The 20,652-nt window shown below is 45.5% G+C and overlaps 1 protein-coding gene across 2 annotated transcripts in view; it reads right to left on the reverse strand.

The window, feature by feature from the left end:
• Positions 1–20,652, reverse strand: part of DOK7 (docking protein 7) — a 50,972-nt gene that overhangs the window by 3,512 nt on the left and 26,808 nt on the right. The window contains exons 5-9 of one of the 2 annotated variants that reach the window (XM_015414066.1): positions 19,546–20,405; positions 8,880–8,922; positions 5,803–5,865; positions 4,795–4,866; positions 3,812–3,961 (exon numbers count right to left, since the gene is read on the reverse strand). In XM_015414066.1, coding sequence (XP_015269552.1) covers positions 3,812–3,961; positions 4,795–4,866; positions 5,803–5,865; positions 8,880–8,922; positions 19,546–20,405 — 1,188 coding nt within the window. Of the gene's footprint in view, positions 1–3,811; positions 3,965–4,794; positions 4,867–5,802; positions 5,866–8,879; positions 8,923–19,545; positions 20,406–20,652 lie in introns of both variants that reach the window. The other variant, XM_015414065.1, reaches the window with a different exon arrangement.

Below are 20,652 nucleotides of genomic sequence, written 5' to 3' on the forward strand. Positions count from 1 at the left end.
ATGCTGGCTACTACCAATTAACTCATTCCGTTCAAGGTGCTCACAGACAGAGCGTTTAATAATCTGCTCTAGAATTTTTCCAGGTATTGATGTCAAACTGACAGGCCTGTAATTTCCTGGGTCCGTCTTTTTTCCCTTCTTGAAGAGAAGAGATTGGATTTATACCCCGCCCTTCACTACCCAAAGGAGTCTCAGAGCGGCTTACAAACTCCTTTCCCTTCCCCTCCCCACAACAGGCACTCTGTGAGGTAGGCAGGGCTGAGAGAGCTCTGGCAGAAACTGCTCTTTTTCAAGGACAGCTGTGCCAGAGCTTGTGACTGACCCAAGGTCACGTCAGCAGGTGCATGTGGAAGAGTGGGGAATCAAACCCGGTTCTCCTAGATTAGAGTCCGTGCACTTAACCATTACACCAAGATCGGGACAACATTCGCTCTTCTCCAGCCTTCCGGCACAACACCAGTACTCCAAGACATCTCAAAGATTAGAGCCAGAGGCTCTGAAATAACATCTGCAATTTCTTTTAGCACCCTGGGATGCAAGCCATCTGGCCCTGGAGGTTTGAAAATATTTAAGGCAGCTAGATGCTCTCTAACCATCTCCTTACTTACTCTGGACTGGCAGTTCCTCCTTCCTTCATATGCCCTGCATTCTTCAGTTTGCGAGCCAGGGATTTCCCAACACCATGAGGAATTGGGCGGTGGGGTGCACTATGAATGATCGTTGTTCCCAATGTCCCGATACCGTCACGGGCAATTCAACAGTCTGATCCTGAAACGACTGCATGGTAGTTCCGTCCATCTGGGTGAAAACTATTGTATCCTTTAGCTTAATCACCCCAGCTCCCAGCCCAGTAACTAAAGTAGGGCTTATTAAATCCCGGGAACACCCAGACTCAATTAAGGCACTCACCTGCACTTGGGTTCCGGCTTTGGGGTGTAAAATAGTAACAGTCACAAAAAACAAGGATGTACAATTTCTCACTGATTCTCGCACCAGGGTGTCACAGACCTGCTGACTGGTGCCCTTCACAGCAGGTCCTGGCCTTTTCCCTGTAACTGAGGCTTGTCCCTGTTGCTGGAGGAAGTTGTCCCTGATGAGGGGAATTCGGCCACTTGCAGCACCCTTGGTGTCTTCCCAGGTAGCTTCCCCTTCTTCTCCCAGTAGTCATCATGCCACTCTTCTCATCGGTCTCGGTCTTCAGGCCGGGCCCAGTTGCAGTCGGCAGCAAAGTGGCCTCGCTTACCACATCTCAGGCACAGACCCTTCTTGAGGCGATGTTCTTGGTCCCCGCCCGGTGGGAGCCCTCCGACTTTATGAGGGGCGGGGAGGGGAAGCAATTCGGTTTCATCTTCCTTCTCCCCTTCTTCCTCCTCTGAGGTCTCGGACACTTCCTTCTCCATCAGGTCCTTAACCAACTTGGGTAAAGTCTTCACAAGGTACTGGAACCCTTCTTTTAGTTCCCTCAGGTCTGAGCGTAGGCTGGATTGAGCTTTGTCCGTGGAGGAGGACTCCTCCCACTCTTCCCGCATCTTTCCCAGCTTGGGATCATCCCAGCCATCGGGAGGCTGGAAGACAACTTGTTTCTTGTGACATGCACCTTTGCTCTTCAATGTCTTCTTCTTCTGGAGGTCAGGCACCAGGTTCTTGCGTTCGGACCCGGTGCTGGTGCCTGCCCCACCGTCTCCATCTCCGTTCCCCATTTCCTCCGAGTGGGTCTCGGGTTGGAGGATAAATCGGTCCTGACAATCTGTCAGGTTCCCAGTCAACTCACTCTCACACACTTTCTTTTGAAAGGTTTATTTTGAGATTTGAGATGTTCATGGGTTTATACTCTTTCTTAGGACTGCGGTACATAGGCGGGAAAACAATATAGTTACAGTCTCAACATTCCATTCATACACGTCAGCTCTACTATAAAGACCATGAGAGATATACGGTCTATCACTAGCCAAACACAGACTCTGCTTCAAGGACATCTCCCGTGTGAAACAATGTCTCTTGAGGTGCCATGGGAAGAATTACTGAAGCAGGCCTCCCTAAACTACAGGCACTCACTCCCCCCCCCCCAGCAATGCAATGGAAGGCGAGGGCAAGTGATAAGAACTTAGGAATAACAAATGGCTTGGAACAGGGAGTAAACGGGATACACAGGGCATGATTATAGTGGGTTGAAACATAGCAGGTGTGAGTACACTAGGTTGAAATACAACAGGTACAATTAGCCAAACGCCCGAGCCTGACAGGTGGCCTAAAAGTCTAAACAACAAACAAACAAATAAATAGCCGAATACAGATCTCTGATATCAGTATTTTTCAGGTATTTATTCAGCTCAGTTTATGTCAAATGCACACCCCTATTCAGGAGGGAAGGTGGCATGGTACTATAGCCCAATCTCATCAGATCTCAGAAGCTAAGCAGGGTTGGTATTTGGAAGGGAGACCACCAAGGAAGGCTCTGCAGAGGAAGGCAATGGCCAACCATCTCTGCTCTTCACTTGCCTTGAAAGTCCCTTGCTGGTGACATCATAAGTCAATTGAGACTTGATGACACTTTACACACACAATTCATGGGGTCACCATAAGGCAGAATCAGCTTGACAGCAGATAACACAACACACTCAAGTGAAGATCGTCAATCCAGACCACTAGTACTATTCCAGTCCTGAATCCTGGCTTAAAGCCAGGCAGCAGATCGTCAAGGGCAGAAGTTTCATCCCAAAATGCCTGCGGTTGTTTTGCCATAACCTGCTCCACAACCCTGCCCAGAAAAGTGAGACTGGACACAGGTCAATAATTGCCCCATTCCTCTTACCTGAAGATGTCTTCTTAAGCAGGGACCTAAGCCCAGCTTCCTTTAGCTGCAAAGCCAACAGCCCTTGTAAAAGGGAAGTATTACTAATCTTTCCTATGGGTTTTAGCACCTTCTCCTGGCAGGAATTAAACAGCCAGGATGAATAAGGATCCCATATGCAGAAAGCAGTCTGAACAACCCCAAGCACTCTGTCACCATTAATTCCTGCTCCATAGGTGTAACTTTCTAATCAACTGTATGCACATCCTTGTAGTAGTACTGCCGAATCCTCATTTCACCAATACTGAGGACATCAATAATCTTTATTCACCCACCAGATTAATGATTATGTCCTACTAAGTTATCCTGAAGGCCATGGGGGGAAACAAAATATATGTTAGCAATCTGCCTAACTAGGGCTCCTGCTACACGGGGGGAAATTGATGCGGGCAAAGTGAGGCTTTTGAAAGCCGCACCAAAAGAGACACGCGGCGGCGGGATCACACAGATCCCATGAGCTGCCGTGCAGTTGCTCCCCGGCACTATCAGATGCCGGGGAGAAAGCCACGGAAGGGAGCGCGAGGCCACCAGCTGCGCATGTGTGTGCATGCGCAGTTCGGCTGGGAGCCTCGATTGCTCCTGCCGACGGCCGCGCTTGCTGCGGCGTTTTAGGTAAGTCCTGCTCTTTAGCAGGTTCTTTTTTGCTGCGCATTTTCGGCCAGAAGGGCTGGATCGGGGACAGGTGCGTGCCGCTTCCCAGATGTTGCGGTTTGATCGCGCCTGTTTGCTGCGCCCCCAATCCATCCCTCTTCCGGCCCTAAACCTCCCGTGTGACCGGGGCCTAGATGTATATGTCTCAGGACACCGAATGCCCAGAGCTCACTGGTGTAAAAATGACTGTACTTCAGTGTACTTTCTTCCTCTCCCAGCAGCTTATTTTGGTCATTAGAGGAGCCCAGAACATAATATCGCAAAAGTGATTCAGCAAGAATAGTGAGAGGTGCTTGCAAAGATCCATACCTCTTATATTTGTACTGGATTCCTGAAGTTCTAGCTCCATGTAATGAAGCTGTTTCTTTGATGTAGGGCTGGTAGGAATATTAACATAGGTCGCTGTCTCACCGCACAGTCGATCAGCTACCGGTAGATCTGCTGAATTACCTACAGTACCTGCTAAGAAACGCAGTAGGCTTTTAAAAAGGAGATAACTCAAAATTAAGCTGCCACTTACCTGAGGTTCAGATGGGAAATTTAATTCCATGGACACATGGAATTCTCCCAGGGTTTCCCTGTTAGTTACAGGACAAGAAGCAGATCCAACTTTGAGCCATGAACCTGCTTCCACTGCAATGACTGGGGCACCCTGAACGCAAAAAGAACTTCGTGTAGACATCAAAATGCTTATGGCTCTTAAAATGGACCATACTATTTTTGCAGGGTCCTCCTGCTCTCTGGTTAATAAACTGAAACCATAAGGCAGATAAGGCTTCCCGAAAGCAGTGAGGGAGCAACTTATAAAGGAAAACAACTGGGCAGTACCATGCAGAAAGAAGGAAATATTCAACATGCTTCCTTTAAAAAAATAAGGAAATGCAGACAGTGGGCCCTACACTGCTACCTGGATACTAAACAGTGGGATCCAGGGCTGGAAAGGATGAAGAACATTGCCTTAAGAGGACCTTTTCTAAGGGTTTGTAACCCAACTGGTGAGGTTTTGCAATCCTCTTGAGGGTCCTGACCCCCAGGTTGAATGAAGACACTTGTCCCAAAAAACTGCCTTTCTTTCTAATATTCCAGAGAATCCTCTTAAAATTTTCACAACTCTTTAATTTAGAAAACATCTCACAATTTACAACTGGGCAGCAATGACCTGAGCTCCTGTCATGCCCTTTTTAGTCAAACTTTGTATTACTTTGAGCACTTCTTTCTACCGTACTGGATCTGTGTCCAGAATCTCCTGCCTGCACGTTTCAATGAGTGGGTATATTCTCCTGACCACTCACCAGGCTCCTCGGGATCAGGGAGGGATCCAGCTTCTAGGGACGGCACCATCAGCTCGTAACTTCCTTTAAGGCCTAGAACATACAGATACTTCTACATGTTTTATCCATTTTAATGAGTATTTTAGACAGTTTTAATAAAGCACAAGTCTCCATTCTTTCAGGTTCTTTACAAATAATCCAACAAACAAAGCAAATCTGTCCATCTAAAATTTGTTCCACTCCATAATTGTGGAGATTTTGTAGGAAGAATTCACTGTCAAATGAGAACACCTGTCAGGGACCGAATGTACCACACACAGTTCTAATTCCTTTCTCAGTGTGCCTATAAATTCATTAAAGGTGGTGAAGGTGTGACAAGTGAAGCTGTGCTTTCTGGAACTCTCCTAACGACATTCAGAGCTCTTCAGCTATTGGACTCCCCTCACAAAAGCACTCTGTGTCACTTCCAGTGTTGTACAAGAGCCGTTTGTCTGAAGCTGTATGTGAAAACCTGACAAGCCAGAACGACGGACTAGTTTTGAAGCCTTCTCTTTATCATGGTAATTCTTGTGAGGGTACATTTTCAGACATGTTCTTTTGTTTCCTTAAATCGGCACATGTCAATCTGCTCTAGGCGTCATAAAATACATCAACCAAGAGAGATTCACTTCTTACTCCGAATGCATGCCTCCTGTCATATTACACTGCAATCTGATCAAAAATATTAAGTATCAAATATTGCATTAAATAAAACAACACATAAAGAAATAATGCTACGTGCATGTGAGCTGAGAAATCCTTCTTATGTACTAGAATGAAAAAATGAGGGATAAGGCCACACTCTTACTTATTGTGGCTTGTTGTAAACACTCTTCCTTTTCTCTTCTCTTATGCAGTCAGGTGTTACGCAGCCATAATATATGCAATAAATGTGGACAATGTAAAAAAATAAATAATAAAGCATCACATCTATCATATCACTATTTTGAACGTATAGAGCTGCAAACTCTGGCAAAATACCAAACCTACCAGCTTGCAAAGTTTGTCCTTTATGTGCTTTCAGACACCAGGAAGCTGCCATAGCAGAAGAACCTGTTTTTTAAAACATCTGCAAATTAATACTAAAATCGTCGTTATAATTAGAATTCTACTGTGCCTACTCACGAAATATAAAGTGCTCTAGAAAGATATTCACTATACAAAAGACCCCACATTTCCTTGTCACTGGATGTACCAACTCCCTTTCTCTTCCTCCTACTGAAAATTTTATTTTGAAGCTGCTGAAATATAAATTAATTATTCTATTGTCTTTCCCTTTGAAACAAAGAATCCCAAAATAATGTTTGAAGCTAAATCAGAATCAATGAAGAGTCCTTTATGAGTCTGCCACTGAAGCCTTTTCATATACTCAGTTGATATTCTTTACAAGGAGGACATAAGAATTGCTGCCCATCCTATCTCTACACTGCTAATGGTCCAAGATGGCTACTCACCACTGCATCACAAAGCAAATTTGAATGTGCATCCCTATCCAATGTACATCATGAAAAACAGAAATGGCATCAAATGCCTCACGCACAGAGGCTCTTCATCACTGTCTAGATGCATACACCCCTCATATGCATTTCAATCCAATCTGCATGCTCACTTCTAAATTGGGGTGGCAGCATTTATGGCTCAAAACCTCATTTTTAACAGCCTGTTTTTAACATAATTTCTGATTTAATTTATTTTCTGGATTTCACTCGGCAGCAGGAGCTTCAACACCCATACATTTCCTACTCAGCAGCTCAGCCTTGAGTGTGCTGTAAGTGCATTAGAGGGAGTTTCTAATTAATAACTCGATATTTAGAATGCTCAATTCATTGCCCTTATTTTCAATAAGGGGTAGAGATTTCAGAGCAATATGAATTTATCGGACTTACTTTTACAATTCTGGAATTTCATAGCTGTTCCTGAAATATATTGCTCAGGCTGCGCTCACACACACTCAATAATCCACTTTCAATGCACTTTCCAACTGGATTTTGCCAGTGCACAACAGTAAAATCCAATTGGAAAGTGCACTGAAAGTGGATTATTTAGTGTATGTGACCACAGCCTCAGACGTTTCTTCTCCCCATCAGTCTGCTTATCTCTGCTAAAAGGCAGTGCCTATGAAATTCAGGAGAGACTTCCAGCTGGAACAAGTTAACAATTCATGCTCTTCTTCACCGCTTTCCGCTGAGGTAAATATGTGCCTGGGGGCCAACTATCTGTCCCCTCCCCACCACAAATAAGGAAGCTGGACTGTCTGGCTTTTCTATTCTACAGATGCACATGCCTTTGGATAAACAGCCCAAGATTCTGAATTGCCTCACTACACTTCTATATAGTGCCTCATTTTGTTTAGAAGAGTGACCCAATTTTTTATTTTTGTCTCAGGCTTTTAACCCAACATATGACCAGGAAACCTCCACCTCTGACATAGAGAAGGCATTCTGTGGGTTCCCCATGGCTAGTGTGCCTGTAGGTAAAGCACAGCAGCAAAGGAACTTCTACATGACAGGTTTCCCCGCGGTTTCCCTGCCCCAAACCCCTGGAAATGACCACCCACCTTCCCCTGGGCAACAAGGACTTTTGCAAATTTATTTTTAAAAAACTGGCCACAGAATATTGTTATATCGATATACCATTGTAAATACAGGTTACCAGGCTACATGAATCCCCGCCTTTCATTTTTTTAAAAAAGTATGTCTCTAGTCCTGTTCCCTGCGAAGATGTGACTTTTTCTTATATCTCTGCAAGAGACTTACCTGTTTTTTAATGAATGCTGAGAATTCAGACAACCTGCTGCACCTATTGTTACAATGGTATATTGATACAACAATATCCTAGTGCTGATTTTTTTAAGAAAAAGAAAAAGAAAAGCTCCCCTGGGGCCAGGGGAGGAAATGGTGAGCAGGAACAGGGTCAGCAGCAGCACTCTGCCACAAGGACCAGGAAACCTGAAATTCCCCACCCACACAGCAGCCACCCCGGCTTTACTGTGATCTTTTCCCCAACCTCCAGAGCACAGCAGCTTTGAGAAAGATCAGCCCTGGAAGTAAACAAATGCATCGTGATGCTGTGGGGAAACAAAGGGGGAAACCTTTCCAAAAGCATTGCGCTCAAGGCAGATAACCCCCGTGGAAATAGCCTTAAGTGTTTTCAGATTTTTGACACCAGATTAAACATTATTTGCAAAGCTACTTGTATGTAATAAAGCTCTACAGTTTTTCCTTAAAAAAAAAAGCTTTGCAAGGGAAGATTTTTGCCCACTGTTAACAGTGTCTGACGCTTTTCCCACTGGCTATTTCTGACTATAGCTTTCCTTGTCTCATGTGCCTTTCTTCCCAAAGGTTCCAATAAATGGAACCTCAATGGGGAGAAAAGATGGGAAAGTTGCAAGAGAGAAATGCCATTTTAAGTCCTCTTCCTCTTTATCATACAGAAGCGGCAATTACGTTTAAAATAAATGGCCCACTGGTTTTTATTACACATGCTGCTATGTAACATCTAGTTATCTACCACATTTTTAACTTTCCAAGCTCAGAATGCCATGCACGATTCTCCCCTTGCCCCCACACTGTTCTCACCACCACCCTGAAATGTAGGTTAGGCTATGGGGTTGCCAACTCTGGGTGGTGAATTTCCTGGCGATTTGGGGATGGAGTTGGGGAGGTACAAGGCCACAGAGTCCACCCTACAAAGCAGCCATTTTTCCCCACTGGAAATTATTTCTGCAGTCTGGAGATACATTGTAATTCTGGGAGATATCCAGGACCCACCTGGAAGTTGGCAACCCCAATTAGGCTAATACTCAGCAAGCTCATGGCAGAGCAGAGGTTTGGACCAACATCTTCCCATCCTAATCCTACCCTTTAATCACCATGTAGAATGAGTTCCCAAACAGGAAAAGTGCTTGGAACTGTTTCATTCCTTAGGATTTTAGTCTTAATAGAAACATGCGATTGGGGAAAATCCGTATACGTAAATGATAGTCTCGAGGTTTGGGGCCCTTTGCAATTCCCTTTTCTTGAATGCTGAAATTAAGAAGTTATAGCAAAAACATCAGTTATTCCTACCTGGTATAGCTGGTAAGACTCCAGATGATAAAATTGCAGTTTCCTTCAAAAACAACACACACAAACAGAATGTGTTAGAATGAAAAAGTTTGTTTCAACTCTAGCTAGACCGAAAAAGTTCTGAGCAACTGCATCACAAGGGCAATTGTTCTCCTGAGCTTTCATCCTGTCGGTAGGATTATCTGTGAACTAATTTTGCTGATGATGATTCTGACAGATTAAGCATCCACCCAAATGAGTTCTTTCAAATGGCATCTCATGACTGAAAACTTTACATAGAAACTGATCCTCTATAAGAAGTCGATACAAAACATTATTAAAGAAATAATTCTATAGAATTGTTTCTATAGAAAGCTGATACCTTGAATAAACCTTTGTTGGTCTTAATTGTGCCTCCAGTGGATTCTAAATTTGTTCTACTGCTTCAGACCAACATGGCTGAACACCTGAAATAATTCTATGCACAGCTATTGCTTAGTATCAGTCAGTACTAGATGTCCATCATTCTCATAATTGTGACACTTAACAAGCCTAAGCAAATTCAAATTAATTCCTTCATTCATTACTGAATGCATACAAATCCTGAATATGTATTATCATCATTAGCATAACCACTATCTAAGGCTGGGACTACAGTTAATATAAACAAAGGCCGGAGAGAAGAACTGGTGGGTAGAAACACGGGCACTTATATTTCCTGCACTTGCCCATCCTCATTCTCCTGGTCTCACAGCATGGCTGGAAGAATAATAATTTTCAAAAGCTGGGGCTGACACATTAATATAATCAGGAGTGGAAAGAGATGCATGTCCTTCCTGCCTCCTCCAACACACACCTTATAAGCTACCTCAGTGTTGGAAGTGAATTCCTTTTAATATTTATTTCCACCCTCAATCACGTTCCTAAATGTCAGCACATTAAATGTTTCAGCCTAAAAGCAATCCATATTTGGTCAATTAATTTGATTTAAATGAATATAGTTCCAGACAGTTCCATGCCCCCCATTCTCGTTTTTTAAAGTAGACCAGCTCAGTGGATACGGCTTAGATTAAATGGCTGTATGCTTAACTGAAGTCAGTAGGATGAATGCAGGGTCTGGGAACAACTGGGAGTAATTGGAACAGTCCCAGGTATACATAGCCACAACCATAGCATGTACCAAAGTAACCGTATCAGCTTCTGAGAAAATGAGACTGCAAGTAATGTTCAGTAAAGGACATTGTGCATCCCTTGACCCCATGCATCAACTACAATCTCACTCCTGCATGTTGATACAAAACATTTGGTATACAGGTTTGCACCAGTTCTATGGCAGATAAAACATTTTATGCAGGTGCTTCCATTGTGCATACATGATGCAGAAAAACTGTAAATTAAACAAACTGGAATGTGCCAGGACCACAGTAGGATTCACATCTTATTAGATACTGCACTACTGTGATCATTCACCCATGGACAGGTGAATGAGTGTGTGTGTGTGTTAAATGCCATCAAGTTCCAAAACATCCTCTCGTTAACAGCCTTGCTCAGGGGTCTTGCAAACTGAGGGCCTCTGTGGCTTCTTTTATTGAATCCATCCATCTCATGTTGAGTCTTCGGCCGCTGTCAGACGTGCCACTTGGTGTGGAGGGGAAGTGAGGCTATTTCCCCCAGTGGAAATTGATGCTGCGTGATCACGCATCTTTTGTAGCTGTGGGCTCAGCCCATCACTGCCTGATCAGGCAGCACGTTCAGTGTGTGGGTTGCCTTTCATTTCCCATGGGCATAAACGAGGAATCGCACCTCCGCACTGAGGATGCAGTTATGTGCATACTGCTAAGCAGGGGGTGGGGGGGAGGAAATGGCACTGAGTCAGGATGGAATGAGCAGACCATCCCAACAGCATGAGAGCGTGCTTGAGGGATCAGACAGGGGAAAGCCCATCCGTCGCCCGTCAGCAAGCATGAGGACTGGACTTTCCCCAGTGTCTTTTAACTCCACTTCTGTGGTGGGGCAGCACGGGGTGCTGATGGCTGCAGGACCTTTCCCAGATGTTGCTGTCTGATCATGCCCTTTAGATCCGTCAGGCATTCGCAGCCGAGTCAGATTTAAAGGTACGTCTGATCGCAGCCTTCCTCTTTTCCTGCTGCCTTCGACTTTGCCTAGCATGATTGCCTTTTCCAACGACTCTTGTTTTCTCATAATGTGACCAAAGTACGGTAGTCTCAGTTTGGTCATTAGACAGTTCAGGCTTGATTTAATCTAAAATCACACTTATTTGTCTTTTTGGCGGCCCCTGGTATCTGTAAAACTCTCCTCCAACACCACATTTCAAATGAATCAACTTTCTTCCTGTCAGCTGTCTTCATTGTCCAACTGTCACACCCATACACAGTAATGGGGAATACTCCGGCATGAATTATCTTGATCTTGGTCGCCAGCAACCCATCCTTACCCTCGAGGATCTCTCCTGGCTCCTTCATGGCCGCCCGTCCCAGTCTCCGTCTCCTTCTGATTCCTTGGTTACAGCCTCCCTTTTGGTTGCTGATGGAGCCAAGGAACATGGAATCCTGAGCCATTACAGTTTCTTCACCATTGACCTTAAAGTTGTGTAATCCCCCCGTGGTCATTACTTTGTCTTGATGTTCAGCTGTAATTCTGCTTTGGCTCTTTCTGCTTTAACCTTCCTCAGCAATTGTTTGAAGTCTTCACTATTTTCTGTGAGTAATGTAGTGTCATCTGCATACTGCAAATTGTTAAATATTCCTTCCACCAATTTTGACTCCACCTTCCCCTAAATTAATCCAGCTTTCTTTATGATGTGTACTGCATACAGACTGAAGAGACAGGGAGATAAAATGTATCCTCGTGGGACACCTTTGCCAATTGGAAACCATTCGTATATTCTATCCTAACAGTAGCCTCTTGTCCAGAGTATAGGTTGCACTAATTTCATTTTAAACCAACCACAGTTTTTCACGATCCAAACAACCAATAGCTTTGATGAAGCACAAGCTGATTTTCTTCCAGCATGTGGATTTAGTCTAGATAATGCAAAGTAGATGATAATTTACTTAATTTGTATACTGGGCACAGAATCAGGAGTTCCTTGATGTTACTTAATGGGTTGGATACAAAATAGTCTGCATCATGGGCTGTGAGAGCTAGGAAGGAATCTCTACTCCCCTAATGATATGGTCCCCATCCCAGCTGCAGCTGCTAATGTCCCCTTCCACTTCCTCCTACTGCAAGACAGCCAACATCACATTTTATGAGGCATTCCAAGCCAATGCTGAGGGAAGGGCAGGTTGGAGGTCCATCATTCATTCTGACAGCTTCACAAGGACTGGGAAGTTGATAAACTCCGTAATTACAAAAATCCTTCACTACCCCAGAATTAGGGTTGAAGTACTGCAAATTTTCAAAGCTTTCTGAGCTAGATACAAAGCTCACAGAAGGTAGACAATGGTCCCGGTTTAGATTATGTAGGTCCTATCTGCATCCAGAAATGAACGTCCTCTACTCAAGTTACTAGCCCTGTTCTGTTACACTTCTGGCATTCCTACCTGACGTACCAGGAGAGTTTACCACGCTCAGTCCTCTCAATAAACAAAGTTGCCCTTTTATGTGAATAGGGCAACACACATATTTTCCAGCTTTTTTGGTATGCACAATCAGAACCCCAGGTTTGTTGCAAGTATCTATTTGCATGTACTGAAGCTTGAAAAGATGCATGTTGCTCTATTTACACGAACTGGAGACCAGGCATAGCACATGAGGTAGAAGTGACAAAAATGTAACTCCTGCACCCCAGTTTTTCTTTTAATCTGGGCTGGAGAACCTTTTACTTCCTACCAAAGATCAGCAACATGAACCTAACAACATAAGAGATGCCCATGTTGGATCAGGCCAAAGGCCCATCCAGTCCAACACTCTGTATCACACAGTGGCCAGAAATAGCAGTGCCATCAGGAGGTCCACCAGTGGGGCCAGGACATTAGAAGCCCTCCCACTGTTGACCCCCCCCCCCAGCACCAACATGGGACAGAAAATGTTCCATTTCTAAAGATTCATTGTTTCATCCAAAACAATGAACAGATGCTGTTACAATTCAATATTTGGCAAGCTTAGCAGGTCCAAAGTTGCAACTAATATTTTCAGGTGACAATGTCTACAATTGTATGAGAGCGTACATGTACGTTGTATGAGAGCGTACATGTACATTTTTATTCATCTGTAATGCACCTCCGCTTCTTCTCACTTGCCCTGAAAGCCCCTTGTTGGGGTCGCCATAAGTTGGCGCGAATTGATGGCACTTGACACACATAATGGTGGGGAGAGGAATAACAGCACAAATACATACTATAATTCAAATAAATATCAAGTTTTAAATTCATCCATTGTCTGTGCAGATCAAATCAAACCCACAGCTTTTTTTTTTTAATTTACCTGTCTTGTCTTACATGGTTGAAAGGATACTGGGTTGAATCCAACCAGATTTTCCACTAGTAAAACAGGGAGTAGTAGGTCTCCCAGGGTGACAAAATTCACCATGCAGGGGGTCACAGCATCTGCACAGATAAACCTACAGGGCTGTACCTCCGTGGAAACAAACGGGTGGACGGCCACATCAACAGCGTATCAGGCCGATGTTTGGCTGTGCTAAAATTAGTGTGTCGACAAGTCTGCAGCCCAGTCATGTTTTCCTTAAATTTAAATAACGTTCGGGAACTACATGCTACATTGTCTTTGTTTTTACCACTATTATTCCAATAAAAAATAATTCCACATTAAGTTTTGAATGTGTTTGACTATAACATTTAAACCACACTTGATTAATTTTTTCTCCTAATCAAAGACTTCAGTTTAAGTTATTTGTCGCTACTGGATCGGAAAATTAACAAATGTTAAAATGTGTTTACTAAATATAAGTCAAAATAAACCCGCTAAATCAGACCATGCTTGATTTAAGGTAAAGGATTCCCTTGCTCGAAAGCGAGTAGAATCCAGCTCTAGGGGGCAGTGCCCATCTCCATGTCCAAGTCCACAGTGGGAAATGAACAACAGTCACCTCTGGAGGTCCTGCTTTCTGGGTGTCCCCGCTCGCCATCTGAAGCTGGACAGGTGGCAACCTGAGGAAGGGCCTTCTTGGACATGGCACCAAAATTCTGGAACACCCTTGCCAGGGAGATCCGTATGCCCCCCTCTGTCGGTGCTTCCTGCCTCCAGGTGAAGATGTTTTTGTGCCAGTTACTGGCCCTCAGCCCTGTAGCTAAGGATTTTTTTCAGAGGGGACCTGGGGGGGGGCAGTTAATTCAGTCAAACACTCCAGGTCCAGGGCCACAGCTTCCCTTGTCCGTCCCCCCCACCCAGGCAAGGGCAGGCCTTCCCTGTCTGCCTCCCTCCCTCCCTCCCTCCCCGAGGAGCCCCAAGGGACCCTTTCCCCGGGCACAGTGCCAGGGGGCAGCATGATCAACAGTCTCAGCTCCCTCCCGAGGCGTACGACGCCTAGGATGGAAATGAAGAGCGCACCTGGGCGCACCTAGCTGGGGCCAGAGGAAGTGCCCACCTGCCTCCCTGCCTGGCCTGGCTGGGCTTTACCTGCTGCTGGCGGGCGGCGCAGTGAACGTCTTGGAGGCATCTCCACCCACCATTCATGCTTCCTGCCTGCCCGGGTGGCTTTCTCAGTCCAGCCGCGCCACCACGACTGCTCCTTGTGCCTCTGAAACCGCTGCCCTTGTCCTCCCGGCTGACAGGACAGGCAACCGGGCCCAGGCGGGGAAGGGGAGCCTAGGATCGGGAAGGAGCCCCACAGAAACTGCTAGGGGGCCGGGCCCCACAGTAGCTATGGGCCGGCTGGCCCTCCTCCTAGTGTTGTTTGTTTATGCATTCTTGATTGTATTCTGTTATCATTTTAACTGTATTTTTAGATGTTTAAATGTTTTTTATATTTATTGCCTTGTAGACTCTGATACCTTCGGTGGGAAGGTAACAGCGTTCCGTGCACCTTGGTGTTTAGTCATGCCGGCCACATGACCACGGAAACGTCTTCGGACAGCGCTGGCTCTTCGGCTTTGAAACGGAGATGAGCACCGCAACCCTAGAGTCGGATTCGACTGGCTTTCGAGCAAGGGAACCTTTACCTTTTTTAGACTCTGATCAGGTCACAAGGTGACATAAAAATGTTTTAAGTAAACAAACGAAGAAACGGTGGGGACTCCAGAGCATCCACGCAGCTGGCCTGGCCAGGAGCACCCTTTGTTCCCTGGTACCCTTCCTTGGACCACGTATGCCTTGGTGAGAACGACGACTGCAGCATTCCCTGTGCGGAGATGCCATTCAAAGGGGCCTCAAAACTACAGCTGGCTACCAGTCTGTTTAACTAGGGCAGGCTGCACAAACAACTTCACAAGCTCCCAGCTGGTTTATTGGGCTTAGATCAAACTACTGCTGTTGACTGTATAGTTCCATCCTCCTAAGCCCACTTTTCCGTTCTCTCCTCCCCACGTAATCAGAAATGCCAAGATTATGCACGGCAGAGACTTTACAGTGGTGGCACCGAGGTTGTAGAAGTTGTCCCCTAAAGACAGGCCCATCTCAGTCCATCCTTCAGGCATCAGGTGATCGATGTTACTGTGATTACCATGTTAACTGCCTTTCTCTTCTTAGTTTTTGCTGGGGTTTTTTGCTCTTTAGTTTGCTTGCTTATTTGCTGTTGATGGCTTGATTTATGATATCATTTTAGTGGACTTTAATCAAGCTATAAGCCTGTTGTGGATTGATATAGGTCAAGGAGGGTAGTAAATATCTTAAATGAACTGTCATGCAGAATTGCCATATAAAGTAAGCAAGCAAAACTGGGATGTGTTTCAGTATCCAGGCTCAGGTCTGGAAGAAGTGCAACAATAAAGATAAGACCACCTTGAAGCCCCTGGGGAGTCTTGTTCCCCCACTACCAAATAAAACAACAACCATCCCCGACAAAGCAGGGGGAGGGGGAGAGGAGATTTCAAGGCAAAACACAGGACATATGAGGCTTCGCCCTGCCTGTGAGGACTTAAGGCTGGATCAGAACAAAGGCTCGTCTAGTTCAGCATTCAACTTCCACCAGCCAGTAAGTCTGGGAAGCTTACAAGCAATATGTGAAGAAAAGAAATCATCTCCCTCCCGCTGCTTTTCCTCAGCCTCTGGCACACAGCAACACACTGCCTCCGAACACGCGTGTCAGTTATTTTAGACATTTAAGTGCTGATCTCCACAATACCAGAGCTTGCACTTTCCAGGACATGGCTAATTCTCTGAAAGCAGAGCAGCCACCCTGCTTCACAGCCCTTTTGCATCACTGCCCTATTATTAGAACGGCTAAAATTACAGTCCCATCTCAGGCTTCCTCCTTCTCAATGGTCTCTGGGTGAGGTCTTTGGAAACAGCCAGCCTGTAAAGGGAATGCCAGGCACAAGAGGCAGAAGCAGCACAGCTCAGATCCTAAAGGTTTCGTAAGATGGCTGCCCTCCTCAAAGCTTCTCACTCATGCCACTTCCTATATTATTCTACATGGGGGGCAGTGTTCCCTCTAAGCTGAGTGAGTGTGAGCTAGCTCACAGTTTTTTAGCCTCCGGCTCACAGATTTTTGTCTTAGCTCAGGAAAGGGTGGCTCCAGAGCAAACTGATTGAATGCAGTAGCCAAATTGCTCGCTCAGAACTTTAATGCCAGGAGCTCACAAACAGAATTTTTGCTCACAAGACTCCGCAGCTTAGAGGGAACATTGGTGGGGGGTTGTAGCTGGGGTTTTTTTTGTGTGTGTGTGGGGGGGACCCTATGTGGTTTAAAGGAGTGTTAAGACATTTACAAAGCAAGCTGCTCTGCTGCTTCCATGCCACAGAAGCAGTAAACATATGCCACAGTCTCTCCTGCTGTTCTAGCTTGCAACCCACGCTCCCCAGCATCCCCTTGGCCTCTCTGCCACCACAGTCTTCCCTCTCCTCCGGAAGGGGGCTCAGGACACGACAGGAGCAAAAGCTTCAATGCTGCACACGGACCATGTGTTTGTTTCCTTGCATGTTTTCACTTGGATCAGAGAGAACATCACCCATTAGGAGGCTGTAAATGGAGGAGGGTTATCAGAAGAAGGGCAGCAGCCGAAGCAAGAGAACAGTCCAGCAATTTAAAAACATCATGTGCATCTGACCTTTGTTAAGAGTTGGCTTCACTTAAAGTAAATTCATTACAAGCAATTAAGCAATTCTGCCAGTCTGACAATGACTGAACAGGGAGGTGGGAGGGAAGAGGGAGGGGCAAAAATTCACTTCAGTGTAATTCTGTAATAGGATTTATATTGTGCTTTACCGCGTGTTACTCTGACCTTGGTGACCTTGGTGCCTTGTTACTCCTTCTCCCTGGGAATGCTCACCCGTTAGCTTAGGCGGGCTTTTGCGTGACTCCTGATTGGTCCCAACCACCCACTGACCCTTTTCGTTTCTGTATATCACTAGCCTGCGCACACTTGTTTTTAGTTCTGACAATGAGTGTATGCTCAGAAAACCTGCCTTTACCCAATAAACATAAACTTCTTGAAGGATCGTTGTTGAGGACTGATTGCTGTGGGGCTCTGACACCGTGTTAAAAGAATATATTATCTCATATATTATCTCCCCAGTCTTTACATTTTCTGTTAAGGGAGGCAGTTTTTATTATCTCCACGGCATCACCATGCTTATGGTTCTTTTTATCATTTATCCAGTAATTCAAGAACTGTACTAACCATACCATAAAGTGCACTGTTATCTCTATACTGACCTGAGAGGGTCTAAAACTAAGGCAAATAGTACTTTGCAATAATCCCCTGCTGTTACAAATGACAAATTAAGTCAATATGGCAGAGATCAATATACATGCAGATAAAATCACTCAAAGAAGTGAGCCAGACCACACACTTCTATTGATATTATAATACATAGTCGAAAGACTGTATAAAGCATTTTACAGAGAACAGAAACAGAAGGTAAGAATTCTCTCTTATACATGCATGTGCTCACACAAAACAAAACCTGACACACATACACAGTGCTGTCCCTTTACACTGCCTAACCAGTCCAACAATACACCTTTTTCTTTAGGGAAGGAGGCTGCATCCACTCGACCTCTAGCTGCCAAACAAGCAGACAGGCATGCCATTTAGAAGAAGAAGAAGAGATTGGATTAATACCCCATGGCCCTTCACTACCCAAAGGTGTCTCAGAGCGGCTTGCAAACTCCTTTCCCTTCCCCTCCCCACAACAGACACCCTTGTGAGGTAGGCGAGGCTGAGAGAGCTCTGACAGGAACTGCTCTTTTTCAAGGACAGCTCTGACAGAACTATGGCTTGCCCAAGGTCATCCAGCCAGGTGCAAGTGGAGGAGGAGTGGGGAATCAAACCCGGTTCTCCCAGATTAGAGTCCGTGCACTTAACCACTACATCAAATTGGCTCTAAAGGAGACTTTGAAACCTTGCAATTTTAGGAATATAAGGGACCACTGCAATAGACTTTCATGTTTATATTATTTAAACCAACAAAACAATCGTGTTAAAGTATGGTTTGGATGGACCAAAAAAAAACACCTGTTGCAAACATGGGAACCTCAGACATCAATGTAAAAAAAGTTTAAGTAGTAGTAACTCAGCCATTTTTCAGAAGAGGTATGTTTCACAGGTGATCAGCACACAGATAGTCCATGTCAATTTTCATAGGGATAGGACAAATCATCTTCACTGCATGACCACTGAAAACCCCAAATACAGCTATTCCCACCATGAGTTGGAACAGATTTAAATGGAATCTAACTATTCATTTCCACATCTAAATATCTACAGTAGTATTAATATTAATTCATGCCTGGTGGTATCAGCATTATTAAACTCAACCATGAGATTGTTAGGAGGAATTTTACCCCTTGGCAGGCCAACTCAGAATGGCCCACTACGAACTGCCTTATTCAATAAAAGGTAAAAGAGTTTTTCAGTTATTTCTGAAGGAACCAATGCATCATCCCTTCAGCATTCCATAGCCTGTGAACGACAGAAAATCCATTATCCGAGTCACAAGGTAAGAAGCAAAGCGAGGCTGCGATCACACGTGCCTTTAAATGCAACATGGGTGTGAATGCTTGACGGAGCTAAAGGGCGCGATCAGTCAGCAACATCTGGGAAGCGTCCCGCAGTCGTCGGCAACCTGTGTTGCTCCACCACAGAAGTGGAGTTAAAAGACACCAGGGAATGTCTGGCTCTAGCGGGTTCTGACAGGCCACGGACGGACTTTCCCCTGTCTGATCGCGCGAGCACACTCTCATACTGCCAGGATGGTCTGGTCATTCCATCCCAGCTCGGTGCTGGTTTCCCTACCACCACATCATCGCATACTCCACAGGGGGCCCTCAGTGGGGAGGTGCGACTCCTCATTTATGCGCATGGGAAACAAATGGTCAAAAAAAAAAACCACGACTCACCCGCAGTTGCGTCTGATCACACAGTGACGGGCTGTGCCCACTGCTACAAAGGGAGGTGTGATCTCACAACTGCGCGTCAGATTCCTCTGGAGGAGACCGCCTCGCTTCCCCTCCGCTCCAACGGGCGCGTGTGACCGCAGCTCAAGTCACAGTTCAAGATCAAATGAAGTCTGGAAATAGGATGCACCCAGCCCAAACATTTACCTTTAGCCCACCACAGACTGGGCAAGACGAATAGAGAGGCTGCACTGTCCCAGGGGGAGAGCCACATATTTCACACACACTACTGGAGATCCCACTTGCTGACGTCACCTCAGCACTTCCAGAGTCCAACAGCTGCCCTTGCTGTCTCAGATGTGCCCACCTTGAAACAAAATCCACGCTTGCCTCGGTACTCGAGTCTCTGGTGTCTTCCACGGAAAAGGCTGCCTGGCTTGTCTTGGAAGCAACTTGTGCATCTTGATGTGGTGTCCGCAGCTTCAGGTCACTAGTCCCTTGAGCTGCCTGGTCCTGGTCCTTGGATAGCATGGAATCTGCACTTGTGGTCTGCACATCTTTAGCAGCTACCTGTAGCAAACTTCTGGGAGTGTCATAAGCATGTCTGAGAGAGCTGGGAACCTGGTACTCCAAGCTAGAGCTCCTCGGATGTTCGCCAGGTGGGCAAGTACACACATTCTGGTCTGAAGGAAGGTTTGGTGGCAGGCTCAAAAGTGACCCAAATTCATCACCGTGGCTAATGTCCAGGCTCCCAGCATAGGAAGAGAAGCTTCCAGAGTAAGAAGAGTGACTCCCAGTAGCTATTCCACTGTCAGAACTACTTTGCCGGCCTATCTCTTGTAACTGCCTGGAGCGGGGATGTTTAGGAGGGGGTTTGGTGATACTGTGGGTGCCTTCTGCATGGGCTTTTTCTTCCCCAAGGTGAACACCCTTTGCCACAGCAAGTCCATGACTCTCTTGAGAAGTACTGGCTGCAGAATGGTCAGGCCAGATGGTCAACCTACTTCCAATACTAGCATCCGAGTGGCTTGTGTCTGAAGATGAACTGGATAAACTTCTGTCATCACCTAGGATGGAAAATGGCAATTAATCATCCAAATTAAATTGGCTGGACAGAAAAGCAAGAAGGGAGAATACAGCCAGATCACCCTTCATACAGCACAGAGTATTTCAGACTGTGGCAGGAGGGAGGAGCTATACTTCAGTACATCCTTTGGCTGATCCATTCCTCATGAATTTAATGTAACGGGAGAACTGTTAGAAGTTCATGTGGAGCTGAGACGTTTGGGCTCCTCCCTGGCTGGCTGCTCCATG

This window comes from Gekko japonicus, unplaced genomic scaffold (assembly GCF_001447785.1).
Source record: "Gekko japonicus isolate JY-2015 unplaced genomic scaffold, Gekko_japonicus_V1.1 scaffold3289, whole genome shotgun sequence".
Classification (NCBI taxonomy): domain Eukaryota; kingdom Metazoa; phylum Chordata; class Lepidosauria; order Squamata; family Gekkonidae; genus Gekko; species Gekko japonicus.